This window comes from Lissotriton helveticus, chromosome 10 (genome assembly GCF_964261635.1).
Source record: "Lissotriton helveticus chromosome 10, aLisHel1.1, whole genome shotgun sequence".
Lineage (NCBI taxonomy): Eukaryota > Metazoa > Chordata > Amphibia > Caudata > Salamandridae > Lissotriton > Lissotriton helveticus.
Genome location: NC_136071.1, coordinates 375,901,314 through 375,917,239, shown reverse-complemented (window position 1 = coordinate 375,917,239; position 15,926 = coordinate 375,901,314). Strand labels below are relative to the sequence as shown.

General features: G+C 43.7%; 1 protein-coding gene across 4 annotated transcripts in view; it reads right to left on the bottom strand.

The window, feature by feature from the left end:
- Window positions 1-15,926, bottom strand: part of LOC144784054 (uncharacterized) — a 284,352-nt gene that overhangs the window by 14,812 nt on the left and 253,614 nt on the right. For all 4 annotated transcript variants that reach the window (XM_078662750.1, XM_078662749.1, XM_078662752.1 and 1 more), the window contains one exon: window positions 13,213-13,339. In XM_078662750.1, the coding sequence (XP_078518876.1) occupies window positions 13,213-13,339 (127 nt within the window). The remainder of the gene's footprint in view (window positions 1-13,212; window positions 13,340-15,926) is intronic.

Sequence of the window (15,926 nt, the reverse complement as noted above, 5' to 3'; positions counted from 1 at the left end):
GAAAGTTTTGCGCGTCAAAGTCTTTGAAAAGTAGATTTTGAACCGGAGTGGAAAAGTTGCATCTGAACCCAGTGGCGGAAAAAAACAATCTAAGGATGGAGCCGATGCCCATGCGCACTATCGTCCAAGGGAGGAGTCACCTATCTTGTGACTACAAAGACTTCTTCCAAGACGACAACAACATGAATCATCCGAGCCCAACACCAGGAGGCGATCTAATGCAAACTGTAGAATCTGCAGCTCATATGCCTCGAACCAGTATTTTCAAACACAGAACATAAAAATCACCTTTACTAAAAGATTCATTACTACATTCTGAGTTCAGGCATAGTGAACTTAATTTCTTTATCTTGTCCCAATAGGAAGATATACTTGTAAAATGTTAGAGTATTCCCCATTCTATCCTATGGGACAGATAACCGTTCAACAGTGAAAAACGAAATAGACTGTATTTCACTATCAGAACATGTCACCTACATCAGTGCATGTCCTACCTTTCAAATACGCAGCACCCTGCCCATAGGGGTACCTTGGGCCTACCTTAGTGGTGGCTCGCATGTAATAAAAGTGAAGGTTAGGGTTTGGCAAGTGGGTGCACTAGCCAGGTCGACATGGCAGTAAATACTGCGCAAAGACACTGAAGTGGCAGGCCTGAGAACCCTTTGAAAGGCTGCCTGTGTCAGTGGCAAAATCAGTGCTGCAGTCCCACTAGCAGCATTTGATTTACAGGCCATGGCACTCTCAGTGCACTTCACTAGGGACTTACCAGTAATTCAAATATGCCAGTCATGGAATCATCAATCCATAATACAAATTACAATAGGAGCACTTGGACTTTAACACTGAACAGCAGTGAAAAAGTGCTTTGAGACACTAAACCAGCAAAAATAGAGTCAAAACCAGGAGGTCGGAAGGCAAAAAGACAGGGAAAACACACCAAAAGATGTCAGATCCAACAACCAGATATGCAGGTAAGCATCTGCCAAGTCTATAGTTCTGATGAAATGCCCTGGAGATACCAGCAGAATCAGCTGCTGAAAAGACAGCAGCCTGAAATTGGTCTCGACCCATTCATTGAGCTTCTTCAAGTCCAGCACAGCTCCATAATCTCTTGAAGGTTTATGGACTATAAACAGAATATAATACACTCCTTGCTCCTGGTCTCAAGGAGGAACAGGGATAATTGTCCTTTTGGAAAGTAATGCCATGACACAGTTGAGCAAAACAACAAAGGGGAGATGCCAATACTGATGTATTCTTTTAGCAGAATCCTTTCTCCAAAATACAGACAACAGTTCAATACCCGGAGGGGCTATTCAATAGCTCTTTATTCAAAAATTATTCAAAATGAACACAATTTATACTTTACTGCGCCATTTCGGGTTATATTCTTATCCAGCAATGAAAATTAGGACACAAAAAACAGTCAAAAGACTTCAACCATATCGTCACTCTTCAGACATATCACATTCAATCCACTTTCATTCAAACATCCATAAAATACACACAAACTGGAAATGAGTAAGCCAGTTGGAAAAATGTCGGGTCAACTATCAGATTATAGGGCAATTCCTAGAAGTTGCAAACAATACACTGCTATCATTCCACTTTTTGCTGATTAGTTGTCAAAAAACTTTTAACACTAAATGAGTGTATAGGAACAAAATTCAAATTCAAAGATCCTTTATTCGGTTTGTAAAATAATACAACCATATAGCAACAGACATAAAATAGACATTTAGCAGCATTAATAGTACAAAATCATTAGGTCGTTTAGAAAAATACATTTAGCTGTAATATTAGTAATTATACGACCTTTGATAATGTGCAAATATACAATTAAAGTGCTAAGTATCATCTCTATATTAATATATGTACAAATTGGCAATTTTTAAAAAGAATTCTGCAACATCCTTCCTAAAGTACAATGTGCAAATAACAGCACCTAGTCTGGCCATTCACAAGGAATAACTATGACAAAGTGCAAGTGCTAAGCCATTCCAGAAATGGATATTGTACATAGCAGCAATTATTCCGACAAACATATGTGTGCAAATTAGCATAATAATACATGATGTCAACAACATCCGGTTTTAAAGTGCATAATACATTTAGCAGCTGGGAAAGTTGATGTAATAATTGATTTTCTTGCAAAAATACATTTTAAAATATAAGTAGCCACATAAAAGCATACATCTGGGGACTCTAGATTAAACACTAATTTCATTGCTGTTTCTAAATGATGCGTATCATATTTTAAGAAGATGGGTTTCAAATAATATTTCCTAAAAGAAGTATAAAAAGTGCAAAATAGCATAAAGTGACACATGCTCTGTTTTGATTTGGAACAAGACCTAGTGCCAATTGACTGGGCACCAGGATGTCAAAAGTAGACCCAACACGGCCTACGCGTTTTGAATCCTTCTTAATGACAGGATTCTCTTCAGGACCATAGAACGCTCCATCGAAAGGACAATGAAGAATTATTTAGGGGAGTGTGGTGGCTCCTCAGAAGGAGTTGCAGGTGTCCCTGAGTGGCAGTAATCAAATCTTCAATACAGGCGCAGCAGGGAGCGGTGACCAGGCGGAGTTCCTAATTTGAGTCCGGGAGAATTTCCGGCAAGCTCGGTATGTAATTGCAGCGTCAAGGGTTAGTTCAAAACGCCGTCTTTCGTAGGAGAGGCGAGTCTAACTCCATGGACGAGCGAATCGTCAGTGGCAGCACACAACGCGTTGCGCATCAGTTGAGCAGCACCTTTGTTTTCGCCTGCATCTGAGGGATGTGTGTATGGATGCAGCTAGAGTCAGAGGACACAACCCAGCAATCTGCAATGGAAATTCGCCAAGACCTGGGAAAAGAGCATAATCCGACCGCTTACAGGATAGCCAAGACGGCTGCTTTGAAGATTCAGCCTTGGTAGGAAACTCCTAGCCCTTTCCCTCCCTCTGCTGATCATTTCCCTTCTTTGCTGCATAACATTTGACTCCTTATTGTGCAATGCACTCTTATTCCATTATCAATCAAATTTAGAAGCAAAGGATACAAAGGGCTAAGTATATGCCCTACCCTTATAGGTCTTTTTAATAATTTCATCCAGTTGATCATCGAACACCCTGCGCCCTTCAAAAGGCAACTTAATGAAAGCACTCGTTAGTAAAATCAGCTTTCTAACTCCCCAATCATAAATGCCTCTGAGCCGTATTTGCAGAACTGTATGCCACTGATGCTGCTTTGCTCACATCTGCTTAAATATTTGACAACAGTTTTGCCTCCATCTCCATGCTCAACAAATGATCAGAGATATCTGCGCCCTCTTGCATGCCATCAGACAAAATCTCACAATCCTTGACCAAGTATAGAGAAGTCAGGGCTGCATAAAACGCCGCTTTCGAGGCTAGATTATTAGCTGCAAAAGAGGTCTTCATTCCCTCCTCAATCTTCCTGTCCACTTGATCCCACAGCGAACAGTCCTTAGCATTCAAGCAAGACCGCCCAATAAGTGGATCCAGATTAGTATCCACCTTCAATCCCCTTTCGGCTCTAGGACCGAAGCCTTCATCATGAATATGAGGACCTGAAAATGGTCTGGTTTCTTCCAAACCCGAAAAATCCTTAATCATAGGGTGAAAAGGTAAAGCCACCCCAGCAGATTTGAAATACTGGTGAAACATGTCCTCCTGCTGAGCAACTGCAGATGGCTCCAAACCAAGATTCACTCTTATGTTATCTAATATAAGAGACAACTCATCACGGGTAATATACGTCCAATGCGCAGTCTTGGGCATAGATGAAGATGTGAATCCGATCCAGATTCAGAATCTTTAGGCTTTTCTATGCTTTGATTTAGATTTATTTTTAGATGCCAACGCCTTGACAACTGCATCAGACATCATAGCCTGCACCTCCTTGGCTAAAATCAAGCCAGTGCTACCATGAGACTAGGTGGTAGACCCCGACTGTAGTTCAATCTCAGACTCAATACGCCCCCTCTTCCTACACTTGTGCTCTCAAGTGTCACCAAAAAAAGATACCAGAAATCCACAACCACCACTCAGGTAGGCGTTAAATACTGCCTCAATCCTGATTCAATTCTGAGGAGAAAAAAACGGCCATTGAGAAAATGGTTAGTCCATAGGTCAGGAGACAACCAATCCAAAAAAGTACAGCAAAGCTAAACATTTTATAAGAAATATTGTTCTACCTTTATTGACTGTTTAGTCATCAGCAAAGAGCACCACATCCTCCTCAGGATGTCAATCACTGCAATCTCTGAGAGGCACAGCGCTTCCATAGATCATGCCTAATAGATTTGCTGAAAGACTGCAGCTCTATGCTACCTCTGTGTTCCCATCCTGATAGAGCGACTGTCAGAGCACTGCTCTGAAGTTCCCTGACAAGGCCAGGGTTTTCCACATTCCAAGGGTTTTTATCTGGCAATAACAGAGGTTCCCCAGTTTCATGCTGTTCCAGAGTTTCTAGCAATGCTGCACATCAATAACAAGCAAATCCAAGGATTCCCACCGATTTAGGAATTTTTCAGAGGATTCCCAGTATTCTGCTGTTTTGGCGTTTCTAGCAATTCCGCATTTCTAACAATTCCTCACATGAATCGGAGCACCGCTCTGACATTTTCAGACAGGCCTTCGAGGACATTCTACTCCACAAGATAATCACTGCTGTGAGCACTCGGGTTGTCTCAGTGTAGAAATGCATAATTTACAATCCTCCAGTGAACTCCTAGTTGAAATGCGACCAAACAAAAGAAGCGATAAGATCAAAGACCAAACGAAAGAAACTTACTCACCTGAGCGAGCAAGCCGCACTCACCCTTTAATGTCTACAGACACAAAAGAACAGGAGGTGTGAAGGGGAGGAGAGTATTTTATATCGGTAGGGGGTGTGCTTATGAGGCAAGAGTCCACACTGTAATGGAAAGAAGCGAGAGGGGCAAGGAGGTAATAGAAACTTTCATCATCACCACTGTCAACGCAGTAAGGTATCGGGTTCCAAACAGGCAGAAAATATCTTTACATATCCCTTTCCACAAAGTGAAGGAACAGTTTATCTCACTTGTACCTTCAAATAAAACTATTAAAAAAGAAATTAGTGGATGTTCCTCACTATCCAGTCTCTCGCCTTTACAAAGTCTTAACCTTTATCTCTTGAGTCCCACATCATCTCCTCAGACACACCCTAACCTCATGATTTTATCACTAGGCTGGCAGGCTGGATAGCTCTCTGCCAATAATGGAGACCTCCACAAACTTCTGTCTGGTTTTCAATACAATACTTAGGCCCTAATTAAGAGTTGCCAAGTACTGCGATTTTACCATTTCTGTGTAGGAAAATCACCAGAGTACTGTGAAATTATGGTAAAAACCCACGGAGAGAGGAATTATAGTGTGTAGTCAATTTTTCGGGTTTTGGTTACTCTAGCCCATAAGTTTTACCGCATGCATTTACCACATGAACTGAGCAGATGACCAATGAATGAGGGGGCAGTAGAGGGAGAAAATAGGAAGTGTTTTAATGTTTTTATTTTAGCAAGTGCCACCATTAGGGAATTAGGGATGAAAGTAGCATGAGATTAGATTTTGCTGCTGTTGGTGTCAAAGTCTGATGCAATTTTTCTGGCTGAAAAAACTGTATGGTTATTTCACACCAAGTAAATCCAGGTGAGAAAAAACGAAACTGTAATGGTAAGGAGGTTTCAATACTAACATTCTTAGGTCCCACAATATTTCAACAAAACTGGTTTATGTAACTCACCCACTCTTCAAAGTTCCATCTTTTATGTCCTATTGTAGAACATTTCAGATAGGTTAATGTAAATAAATGTAAGAATTGAACCATATAAAAGAAACTGCTTATCTAGTACTGTAATTTTCTGTTACTAATCCGAAAATTCATTAAAGATATTAATCAGCTTAGGACTCAACCCCACTTTTAAGCCACAAGCCTCTTGAGCTACTGTATGTGCATGACCAATTTTGCTTTTTAGGTCTCGGCCTGATCCAGCGCATGCGCTGGTCTCGGCCGAGACATTTTGGGGCTCTGAGAAATGCTACTTTGCCGGCAATCAGCTTGCTAGAATGCGCACAAGAGCGCGCGCGCATGCGCGTTATAGCATGCTGATCTCCGGCAAAGTAGCACTTGCGGTGACGCATGTGCACACCACGCGCGTTTTTTTTTAAATTTCATTTCGCGGCCGTCTATGCTGCCATCCTGCCTCCACCCATGTTGGACTTTAACTACAAAATAACGTGTCTATCCTAAGATGTTAAAGCAAGTATTTCAATCGAAGAGTGACACGTTAAATTACTGAAGCATGCTTGTTGGGTAAAAGAATTTTTCTTTCATGTTTTCAGTGTCAGAAAAGTGGAAAAACACACTGTACTAGGATTGCCTGCAAAGTCCTAGAACAGGTCACATCAATAGAGAGGGATTAGCCTGCCCTGCTGTAACACTCCCGGAACTGCAGCATTGAGCACCCTGACAACAGTTTGTTCAGTGGTTTTGAGGTGAGGTAATGGCTGTCAATCTAGTAATTACTTGTAGCTTTTTGAGAAGCATTGTGTAGTTTTGAGAGGAAATGGAACGAAGACAGAATATTGCTCCTTTTTGCTATTTGTTCACCATTTCAAATCTACGCTGTTCTTCGGATAGAGGGGCCGATAAACATGCATTTTCATTGCCTAGCTGGGACCTAGAAGAAGTGTAATGCCAACTTTACGATTCACCATATAAGTGTTGGGGTACTTCAGGGGCCCAATGCAGAACACAAACAATGTATATCTGTGGGCTACGGGAGACAAAGGGACCCCTCTTCATATTCAGTGGGGGAGGCTTCATTTCGCGTTACACCACTGATTATGTCATCATAAGGTAGCTAAGATGCTTGTGACATAGTGCAAGAAAGCAAATACCACTCTGAATGTTGTTGTGTTGTAAAATACAGCAACAAACGCGGCACAGTGGCCTCCTCAGACTTACAAACCTGTCCCCACTGTGCTTGTCGCTTCATTAATACTATGTCACTGCTGGAGAATAATTTCTCGGTAGCACAAAACTCGCCTCATTCATTGCCGCAATTCACCAGTGAATTTCATGACTTTCCCCCCTGTGGCACCCGAGGGTTATCTTGAAATCAGCAAACCATTAATAACGTGTTTTCTTTATTTTACTAGGTAAGTATAGGATTCAAAGACCGTTCAAGCCCTCTTACTCTCCTTGGCGAAAAAATTAATTTTGCTACAGAAAAAACGAATCGCATTGAGCTCATCTGCCATTTGAAATGAATCAAAGCCTATACACCCGCTGTATTGTTTATGAGGCATGTAATCAGCGCCAAGAGGCGAATCAGTTAGTGTTGTGCGCTATATAAATTTTGCGGTTGACAGAGTCACTCACTCACAAGAGCTGTAAGGATACACGAAGCAGTCTGTGACACAGTAACACAGCGGTGCCAATGGCATAAGATTTCTAGCACAATAGCACAATAGCGCCGTCGCTGAGGGAAAACAAAGCTGTCAGAAGCGGAAACTTGAGGAAATCCAGGACTGCAGCTGTCTATCCCTCACTGGAGCCAAGCAACACAACTGCCAGCGCTGCGTTGCTTCAGCCGCGTGTTATTTACCTGAAGAATGCTTTCCAATCTCAGTTTATACACGCTCAGACAGGGCTTCATTTCACCACTTCCTTCGGCGCGTGATTTAACGGACTCGTCAGTCGTTTATAAAAAAAAATGTAAAAAGAAAGACGGGTAATATTCCTCTGAATCCACCACACTTCCTTCAGCTTTTGTCCACAGCCTCTCTCCACGCCTCCGCGCTCTGGAAACAATACAGCGGCTAATTCCTCGAATGTGGACAGCGCAGGGGCAGTTTATTGAAGGAAACACATCCAAATACTGTTCCTTGGCCTGCATTTAAAAGCAACATCGACAGGGTCTGATTGGGAAGGAGGCAGTTGGGCATTGGGTCACGTGCAGGTACCTCATGGGCATCTGTGGACCAGTATTTTAGGGTCTCTGTAAACCTGCTCACACAGACTTACTGTCTCCCCTCGTCCCGACAGACCACTGTAGAGTGTCGCCAGTACCGTGGGAACTCCTCTGCCTGCTGAGGCTGGGGGGCAAGTGTTGTTCTGGCCCTTAGGACATTCTCACTTCTGCCACCTGCCTTGTGTGGCCCGTCTGGCCCAGAAGCAGTGCAATTCCCCCACTGGGACATCACTTTCAGGCCATGGAGTATGCAGGGGCCTCGCGAAGAGGGGTTTTCTCTCTAAGCACCTCTGTAGAAGCAGCATCAGCCAGTGTTTATCTAGACCCCCCTCCCGCTCCAGGTTATACCCTAAGGCTATATTGGGATGAAGAGGGGGCTAGTTACAGAAGTGGCTTTGTTAGGGGTCAGGTGTTGTCACCTCGGTCCCAGTGTCTTTTAGGCCTTGGTGGAGGGGTGAGGCATTGTTTGCATTGGCTGAGTTGTGAGGTCACCTTTCCCAGACACAGACAATTTAAGGCATGGGCAAAGTGGGCTCTGGCCCAAGGCCCCAGCCTTTCAAGGTGCCCCTATCGAGCCAGCTCTGTTCTGCAGACTCTCTTGCCCTGATGACCCTGAATAATTCTAAAACAGATTATTGTAAATAACATTTTCCTTTAATTTATTTTTCATTTGGTTAATAAGTGAGAGTCTATTACATACATTTTGCAATGTTATGTTTATGTTTCAAGCAACATCCCTAAAAAGCTCTTTTAGATCCAAACAGCATATTATATATGAGAAATGGGACTGTGTCACTGTATTTATTTGCAGAGATAGTAAAAACATATCACTATACCCGAAAATTAGATGTAAACTCATTTAGAAATTGGCATAGCCAATAGGTCTAGCCTTTGGGACCTTATAAGTGTTTAGCCATGCAGCAGTTGATGTTGTTGCACCAAGGATATTGTGCTGGATAATTAAACACTTATAAGGTCCCAAAGGCGAGATCTATTGGCTATGCCAATTCTTGTTTAACATGTAGCCTTTCTTACAGAGCACCGACCATGGAGGCCGCTGCTCAGGGCGATGTGGACTGAGTCCTCCCACTCAAGGTTGATACTCCAACAGTGTGGTTTGTAGCTGTCTAGTGAGTTTAGCATGTGTCACTTCGTACTTGCAAAAGACTATTTCTTACAGACTGCATGACCATGCTTCTGTCACCGATCCTGGCCATGGCATGGAAGTGGGTTAGCTAATAGGCTCAGAGTGACCGCTATGGCCAGCCTCTGTCCTCCTGCAGTCAGTAATATAGATGTCTAATGCCAAGCCCATGGCTGTGGAGTACAGTGAAGTTGGTGGTGAAGAAAAGAAAGGCATCCCTGAGTGGGGCTACAATGAAGGCTAATGCATTATGTGGTGATTATAAGAGAAATCAGAAGGGGATATGGTGAAAGCATAAAGACATATTTCCGGGAGATCTGATCATCTTCTCCCCCCGAGGAAACTGAACTGCTCGCATGCTATCTCCCCTTTGTCATTTGCGTTTTCCTGGTAGCATCTTCGGTTACTTAGGCTAAAGGGCCAATTAAGCTGGCACAGGAGTCCCCCTAGTGCTGCTCAGAGAAGGTGTAGTGGGGTCATGAGACAGTATGTACATTGGGCTAACGAGCGCCAAGAGGGGGTACAGATCAATGAAAATGGAGTGTAGATAACAATGGTCACCTGGTCTAGGGGCTTCTCTACTGTTTGTCTTCTCCTAGACCCGCTTCTTAGGGCCACTCATATCCTGGCCCTTGATGAATCCTTTCCCCTGGATCAAGGCCAATGAGCACACTTCACTATCTGGACTCAGAGTAGGTGGGATTAATTGGGAGGTGTTGGTATCTGAGAATAGTCAGATGAAAGTTCTAAAAGGCTCAGACTAGAAACACGTCAAAGACCACATGGGAGGCTATCCTAACTACAATGAAACCTCAGAATAAAGCTGCAGAAAGCACCTAGAATGAAGGTCCCACTGGTAATTTGGTTTCCCGACATTCCCATAGTTCGGAAGTCTAGGTCGGGTGTTATTGCAGATATGAAGTCTTTTGCCAGGACATATCATGGAAGCTAAAAGCACCAGCAAAGAAGGTGAACAAGAAGTCGGAGTGTCACTTAAGATGCAGATTCAAAGGATTTCTTCCTTTCCTACTCTGGAATGGCTAGCTCAAAAGTTACTGAGCAGCTCGGATGTTTTGTATTTGGGGTCATAATCTCTTCCATAGATTTTCATTGACTTACACCAATTTTCCTCTGGCCCAGACCAGAGTTTGTCTTTTTCTGAGAACTGGATACCTTGCCCCTTGTGGTTTCTTTTTCACAATGTCCACTATCTTATGCGACCAGGAGTCATTTTTATAGCCTACTCTATTGTCCCCGCAGTCTTTTCTCTACTGTTCAGTCCTAATTTCATCTGAGTGCCTGGAAGTCTTAGCAGGCCTGTCTTTCCCTTTTCAAACCCTTTCAGATTGATCATATGTTAATCCACGAACTCTATAGGAGATTTATTTGTCCCGGACCATTTGTGAAATTCTTCCATTAAGCTGCTGGGTTTGGTACAACTAGTTAACGTGTCTCCAAAAGACATGCCACTTCTTCCAGTGGATTATTATACCCATAGGTATGGGTATAATAATCAATTTAAGCTGGGCAGCATAATTTACATGAGCCTTTACAATGCTGCATCCAAGCTCCCGATACATAAAGTCCACTCCTACACTACCAAATGAAACCTTCACAGCAGCAATCACGATGACTTGAAAATCTCTTGCATTAAAATAGTCTCCAAAACTTGCAGGGCATTTTCTTAGTAGGGCCCTTGCCAATGGAATTCTTTCAACTTCTGGCACCAGCAATCTCTCTACATTTTCAAAAAGGCTCTAAAAATACGTACTCCAGGCTCAGCACTCATCAGACCCTTGCTACAGGATTAAACAATGAGATAGTGAGTAAGTTATAAATACACCCCTGTGGAGACTTTTTCAATAGTCCCAGGGTATACAGGGATGACTGGCCTCAGATTGTGTCAATCAGAGCTTGTTAGCCCTGATGCCCTGGGGTTTAACCTTAACATTAGGCCCTGAACAGGGCACCAAGTAGGCCCTTTTATTACTTGACAGGGTAACAAAGTGGAGCTGTCCAAGGCCTACTCAGTAAAGGAAGAGGTTTGGGGTTAGAGACTCCCAAATCATCAAATCCGTCAAAACAAGTCCATAACCCAATGTCCACCCAGGCCTTAGTCTTTGAAAAAGAGCTACTTAACTTACAACACACAAAAATACACAAAACGCAATACCATACATAATATCACATCCGTATCATACTGGCAGATGTATTCCTCAACTTTATACAAATTTGTAGACAGTACTTGTATGTCTCAAAAGTAAGTTCTAAGACCAGTTCTGGGCAATTCTGCCCCTTTTTCCCACACCGACTGACCCTATTATGTTTTTGGTACAAGGGTGTAGCAGGAAGTTGGGGAGAAGCTGGTATGGTCTCTCTCCAACCCCTCTATTTTGGGTTCCATTTGGATATTGCAATTACATGTGGCTATGGTAACTTGTGTCACGCCCTTTCTATACATGCATCCTTTACACATGCAGAAATGTACAAACACGTGACACATCCATGTTCCACATGGATACACAAAGGACCAGGCTGCAGGGGACTGACTAATGTATTTAAAAAGGTGGGAGAGGTCAGTAGGCAATTCTGCCTGACACAGAGAGATAAAAAGTCCTGCCTAACACTATAAACAGTATAGCTGCCACCATTGTTAATCCTCTACAGTCTGGTGAGCTGAGGGTAGTCATGCGGGGTAAGGAGGGTCTCATGGTGTGCCGCTCTAGACCATAGAGCCAACTACTGTTCTCAATTTGTGTCATAAACAGGCCTCTAGTACATACTATTATTGCTTGTGTGTGTTAAGGAGGGGGTCAAAAATGTAAGGACTCACTCTCTCCAGAGCCATATAGAAGAACTTTCTCTGTGTCAATACCCATGCTCCCATTGATTAATGCCAATGCTATTGTAGATTCCTCCCTCTGTTTTCCTATGTTAAGTGCCCACGGTCCCTGCTTTCCTACCCCAAATGAGATACAATGCTTGTAAACGTTCTATTGACATTAAGTTTTCTGCTACATTGAACTATATCACTCACGTGTATTTGTAGCTCATGGATGTAAATTGTTACCTAGTCCAATTTAGCCACAGTGTTCAGTGTCACCCAATTAGCTGATATTGTTTTGTCCCCTTGGGCATTAGTACACGCTCCATGTTCCTTTCTGATCTTTTTAAGTGTTCATTTCCCTTCCCCATTCTGTGAATGAAAGGTTCAGGACGCAAGAGGTATTAATAGGAAATCCAACCCTCTAGTATTCCCTATACAGTGTTGAAGATCAGCTATGCCCTTTGGAACAACATCAACAAAACACAATATTGGTTGCTAACTTGAAAGAAGATTTGAAAAATGTATTACCCCATCGCGGTTGTACAAATGTTCTCATTTTATTAAATGTTGCTGGCAGAACCGAAAGTCCACGCTGTCTTGGTGTGACTGCTAAATGGACATAGCCCTGTGCAGAGAGATAAAAGTGTATTTTTCGAAGACATTTCCATGCTTTAGTTCTTAGTACTGTCTTGCTTCGGCTTTACTTCTTGTGATTGACTTTTTAGGACATTTACCGCTTACCAGGAAACTTAATTCGACTACTGACATGTTGTAAATATTTTTATTTGGATACCATCCAAAATCAACATTTTTATTGACTGATTGAGTAGACGGCTGGAGTAACCCTGGGATTAGATGTTAAAGTTTTTTTTAATGACCTTTTTACTTCTGTTCTAGGTATTTCTCTCTGCGATTTTCAGTGTACAACTGTGGACAATGTGATATTTTTCTAATACTTCATTATTTATATTTATTTTGTCACCACTAGTGATTTAAATATTTTTGCCCCAGTGTGTTATACATTGCGTTTGAAAGCCTTTCCATATCAAACTAATCTATGGTCTGAATGATATAGGGGTTATGTTTCTAATAATGCGAAGCAGAGCAAGGTTTCAGCAATATGATTGACCTCGAAAAGGCAAATGATTAGGCATTTTTAAATTGCTTGTGACGATAACTACTCAGACAAAAAACCGAACACATTTTCATACAACTAGAGGGAAAGGATTCTGCTTTACCAAGTAAATGTTTCAAATCTAGGAGATCTTTAATGTCCTCCCTTTGAAAAACCTCGTCCACCTCCTTCCATTCTTTCCACTCTTTGGGTGAGAAAAACACTGCAACGTCATCAAATGTCTGGATCTCCTGAAACACAAATATTTGGAAAAAGGTTTATGGTAAAAATATTAATTTGACAAACTCATCACAATCATGAAAAGACATGAATACAAACCTGGTCCTCTTGTTTTTCCCTGTTTTAATGCCAATCTGAGTTGCTGGTTGCCTAATTAGTATCAAATGACTGCACCATACTCCTTAACTTGCTTATCTATGGCCCTCAGGATCACGTATTTTTTTATACCTCTACTTTTCCCTTGGCAAGTCAACTGCTAATTCGGGTAAAAATGGATTGGGTGTGTGGCAAAAAATAAGACCAAAGACTACCTTTAATGTATTAAAATTAATTATTTACAATTACATACTATTCATATGTTCAAAAGGACATTTAGCTAATACAGAATAGAGCATACGTTCTTAACGTTGTGTCCGTGGGCTACTAGGGACCCCCAACTCCTACTCGGACTCTGACTACTTATAAAATAAAATATTAACAGACTGAAAAAGTGCATTTAAATAAAGAAGCAAATTGAATTTTTTTTAAAAGTTCTGTAAATGTAAAGGATTTGGAAATTGTACTTGTTACCCTCAGATTGATTTGTGGGAGCAGTGCAAGTGCATCAAACAGAATACAGTATAGACAACGGCTGCCTCAACTGAATTTAGAAAAGCTCCACACTTTCCATTAATACTCAAATGTTGATTTTTGATTGATGTGTTTGTGGAACATATCTCATTTGGTTTTTTGTTTGATGAATGCTTGTTTCTGTATTTTTGTGCATTGTTCTGCAGCTGAAATCGTCGAAATTGCTGAGGCTGGGGTCCTCTGCTTCCAGTAATGACTCAGGGGGGGTCGCCGGATTCTAATAATGATTCAGTGTGGGGTTAAGAACTACTGCAATAGAGCACATTTCACAAGGAAACCTTGAGGCCAAAGCTTAATCTGCACAATAAATTACTGTGAGTTGGGGACGCGGCCACGCGGGCAATGGATTCGGACATGCATAGCTAAAGCTCCGGCACAGGCTCCCCTCTGCCCGCTCCATAGATCCGTTCGAAACCGATCCTGTGGCTACTGTCCATGCTGGCTGTCCCATGCTGTGACCAGGGTGGCGAGGAGCTGTCTGGGGCTGCGATGGAGGGATAATACGGTGACTGGGGCAGAGGAGCAGAGGTAGTGCCCGGCCAGGATTGCGCCGTTCCCGGCTGCTGCCTCCAGGAAACGCCGTGTCAGGCCCCGCCCACCGGGCCGCGACACCAGGAGCGACAGCCGGAGCGGTTTCCCTGGTCGACGGAGAGAGCCGGAGATGCCGGACTGTCCGTCGATCGGGCAGTGGCCCCTTTGACCCCCCCATCGCATGAGCGCCGACACTCAGCGACCTTTGGAGTCTGTGTCCCTCGAAAGTGTGCCACGTGGCAACATGGCGGCCGCCAAGCAGAGAAGTCGGCGGTGAGCCCTGTGGCTTGCAGCAGCTGTCGTTGGGGCCATTCAGTCATCCGGCCCCACACAACAGTGCCAACTGCTCGGAAAAAGCAGGGCCCGCGGCTTGGGAGTCAACAACGCGGTCTTTCGATCGAGGGAAGAAGAACCTCGGAGACACCGCAGGTGCTGCGACACCCGTGGGGCTCGAAAAAGGTGAGTCTCACCACTACGGACTGCAGCACACATATGAAGATGCTGCGAACGGCTGCCACATGGGTCTATTAGGAGGGGGCATAACTGCATTGCGGCGCCCGGCTGCTGCAAACACCGCTGGTGGGGCACTCACAGTTACAGTACCTGCAAACTGGGGAACACCTTGCCACCAATGCGAACACAGCACCTGCTGGAAGGGCACCAAAGAGTGGAAGGAAGGAGTGAACACCAGGGAGCCCGCTGAAGGTACACTGGTAGGAGCTGGCGGGGGCAAGGTGGCGAACTGAGGGCTGTACACTCATTGGCCTGTCGCCACACTACCTTTGAGGTATTTGGCCTCCCCCCTTGCTACTGACAGTCTCCCTAAGCAAGATTTGGGATATCTGTCATGAAGCTGCCGTGCCTAGGCACACATCCTCTTCTCAATCCTCCCCCCACTGCTTGGGAACCAGACCGCATGGGGGACGTGCTCCTTTCTCCTCCCCATATCTGCACATGCTGAGGGATCCGACACTCATTGCCCTGTAGAAGCCTATGTCACACAGGGGCCGACCTCGGACTGGCGCTAGGGGCCCACCAACTTAACCCCCCTTGACACATGCGCAAACTGACAAAATGGCTGGAGAAGCATCACCCAATTAAATGGCCAGCAAGTTGGACGCTGTAGTGGCAGCAGTGGAACAGCTGGGAAAGACTATGGAACTGACACGCACTTCCCTCGATAATAAAATCGACAAAGTAGTCATTGACTTGAACCTCCTACATGCGGATCACCGCAAGTTTGCGGACAGAACTTCTGTGGTGGAGGACACCATGCAGGTATTTTCTCCACAAGTGACAGCAGGGGAAAAAAGACTGAACAAACTTGCTGATCGAGTGGACTTCTTGGAGCGCCGAGCCGAAGGCGCTGAAGGTCGATCGAGGAGTGGAGGGAAAAGCTGCAGTGGCCTACACCAAAGCTTGGCTGAAGGACATACT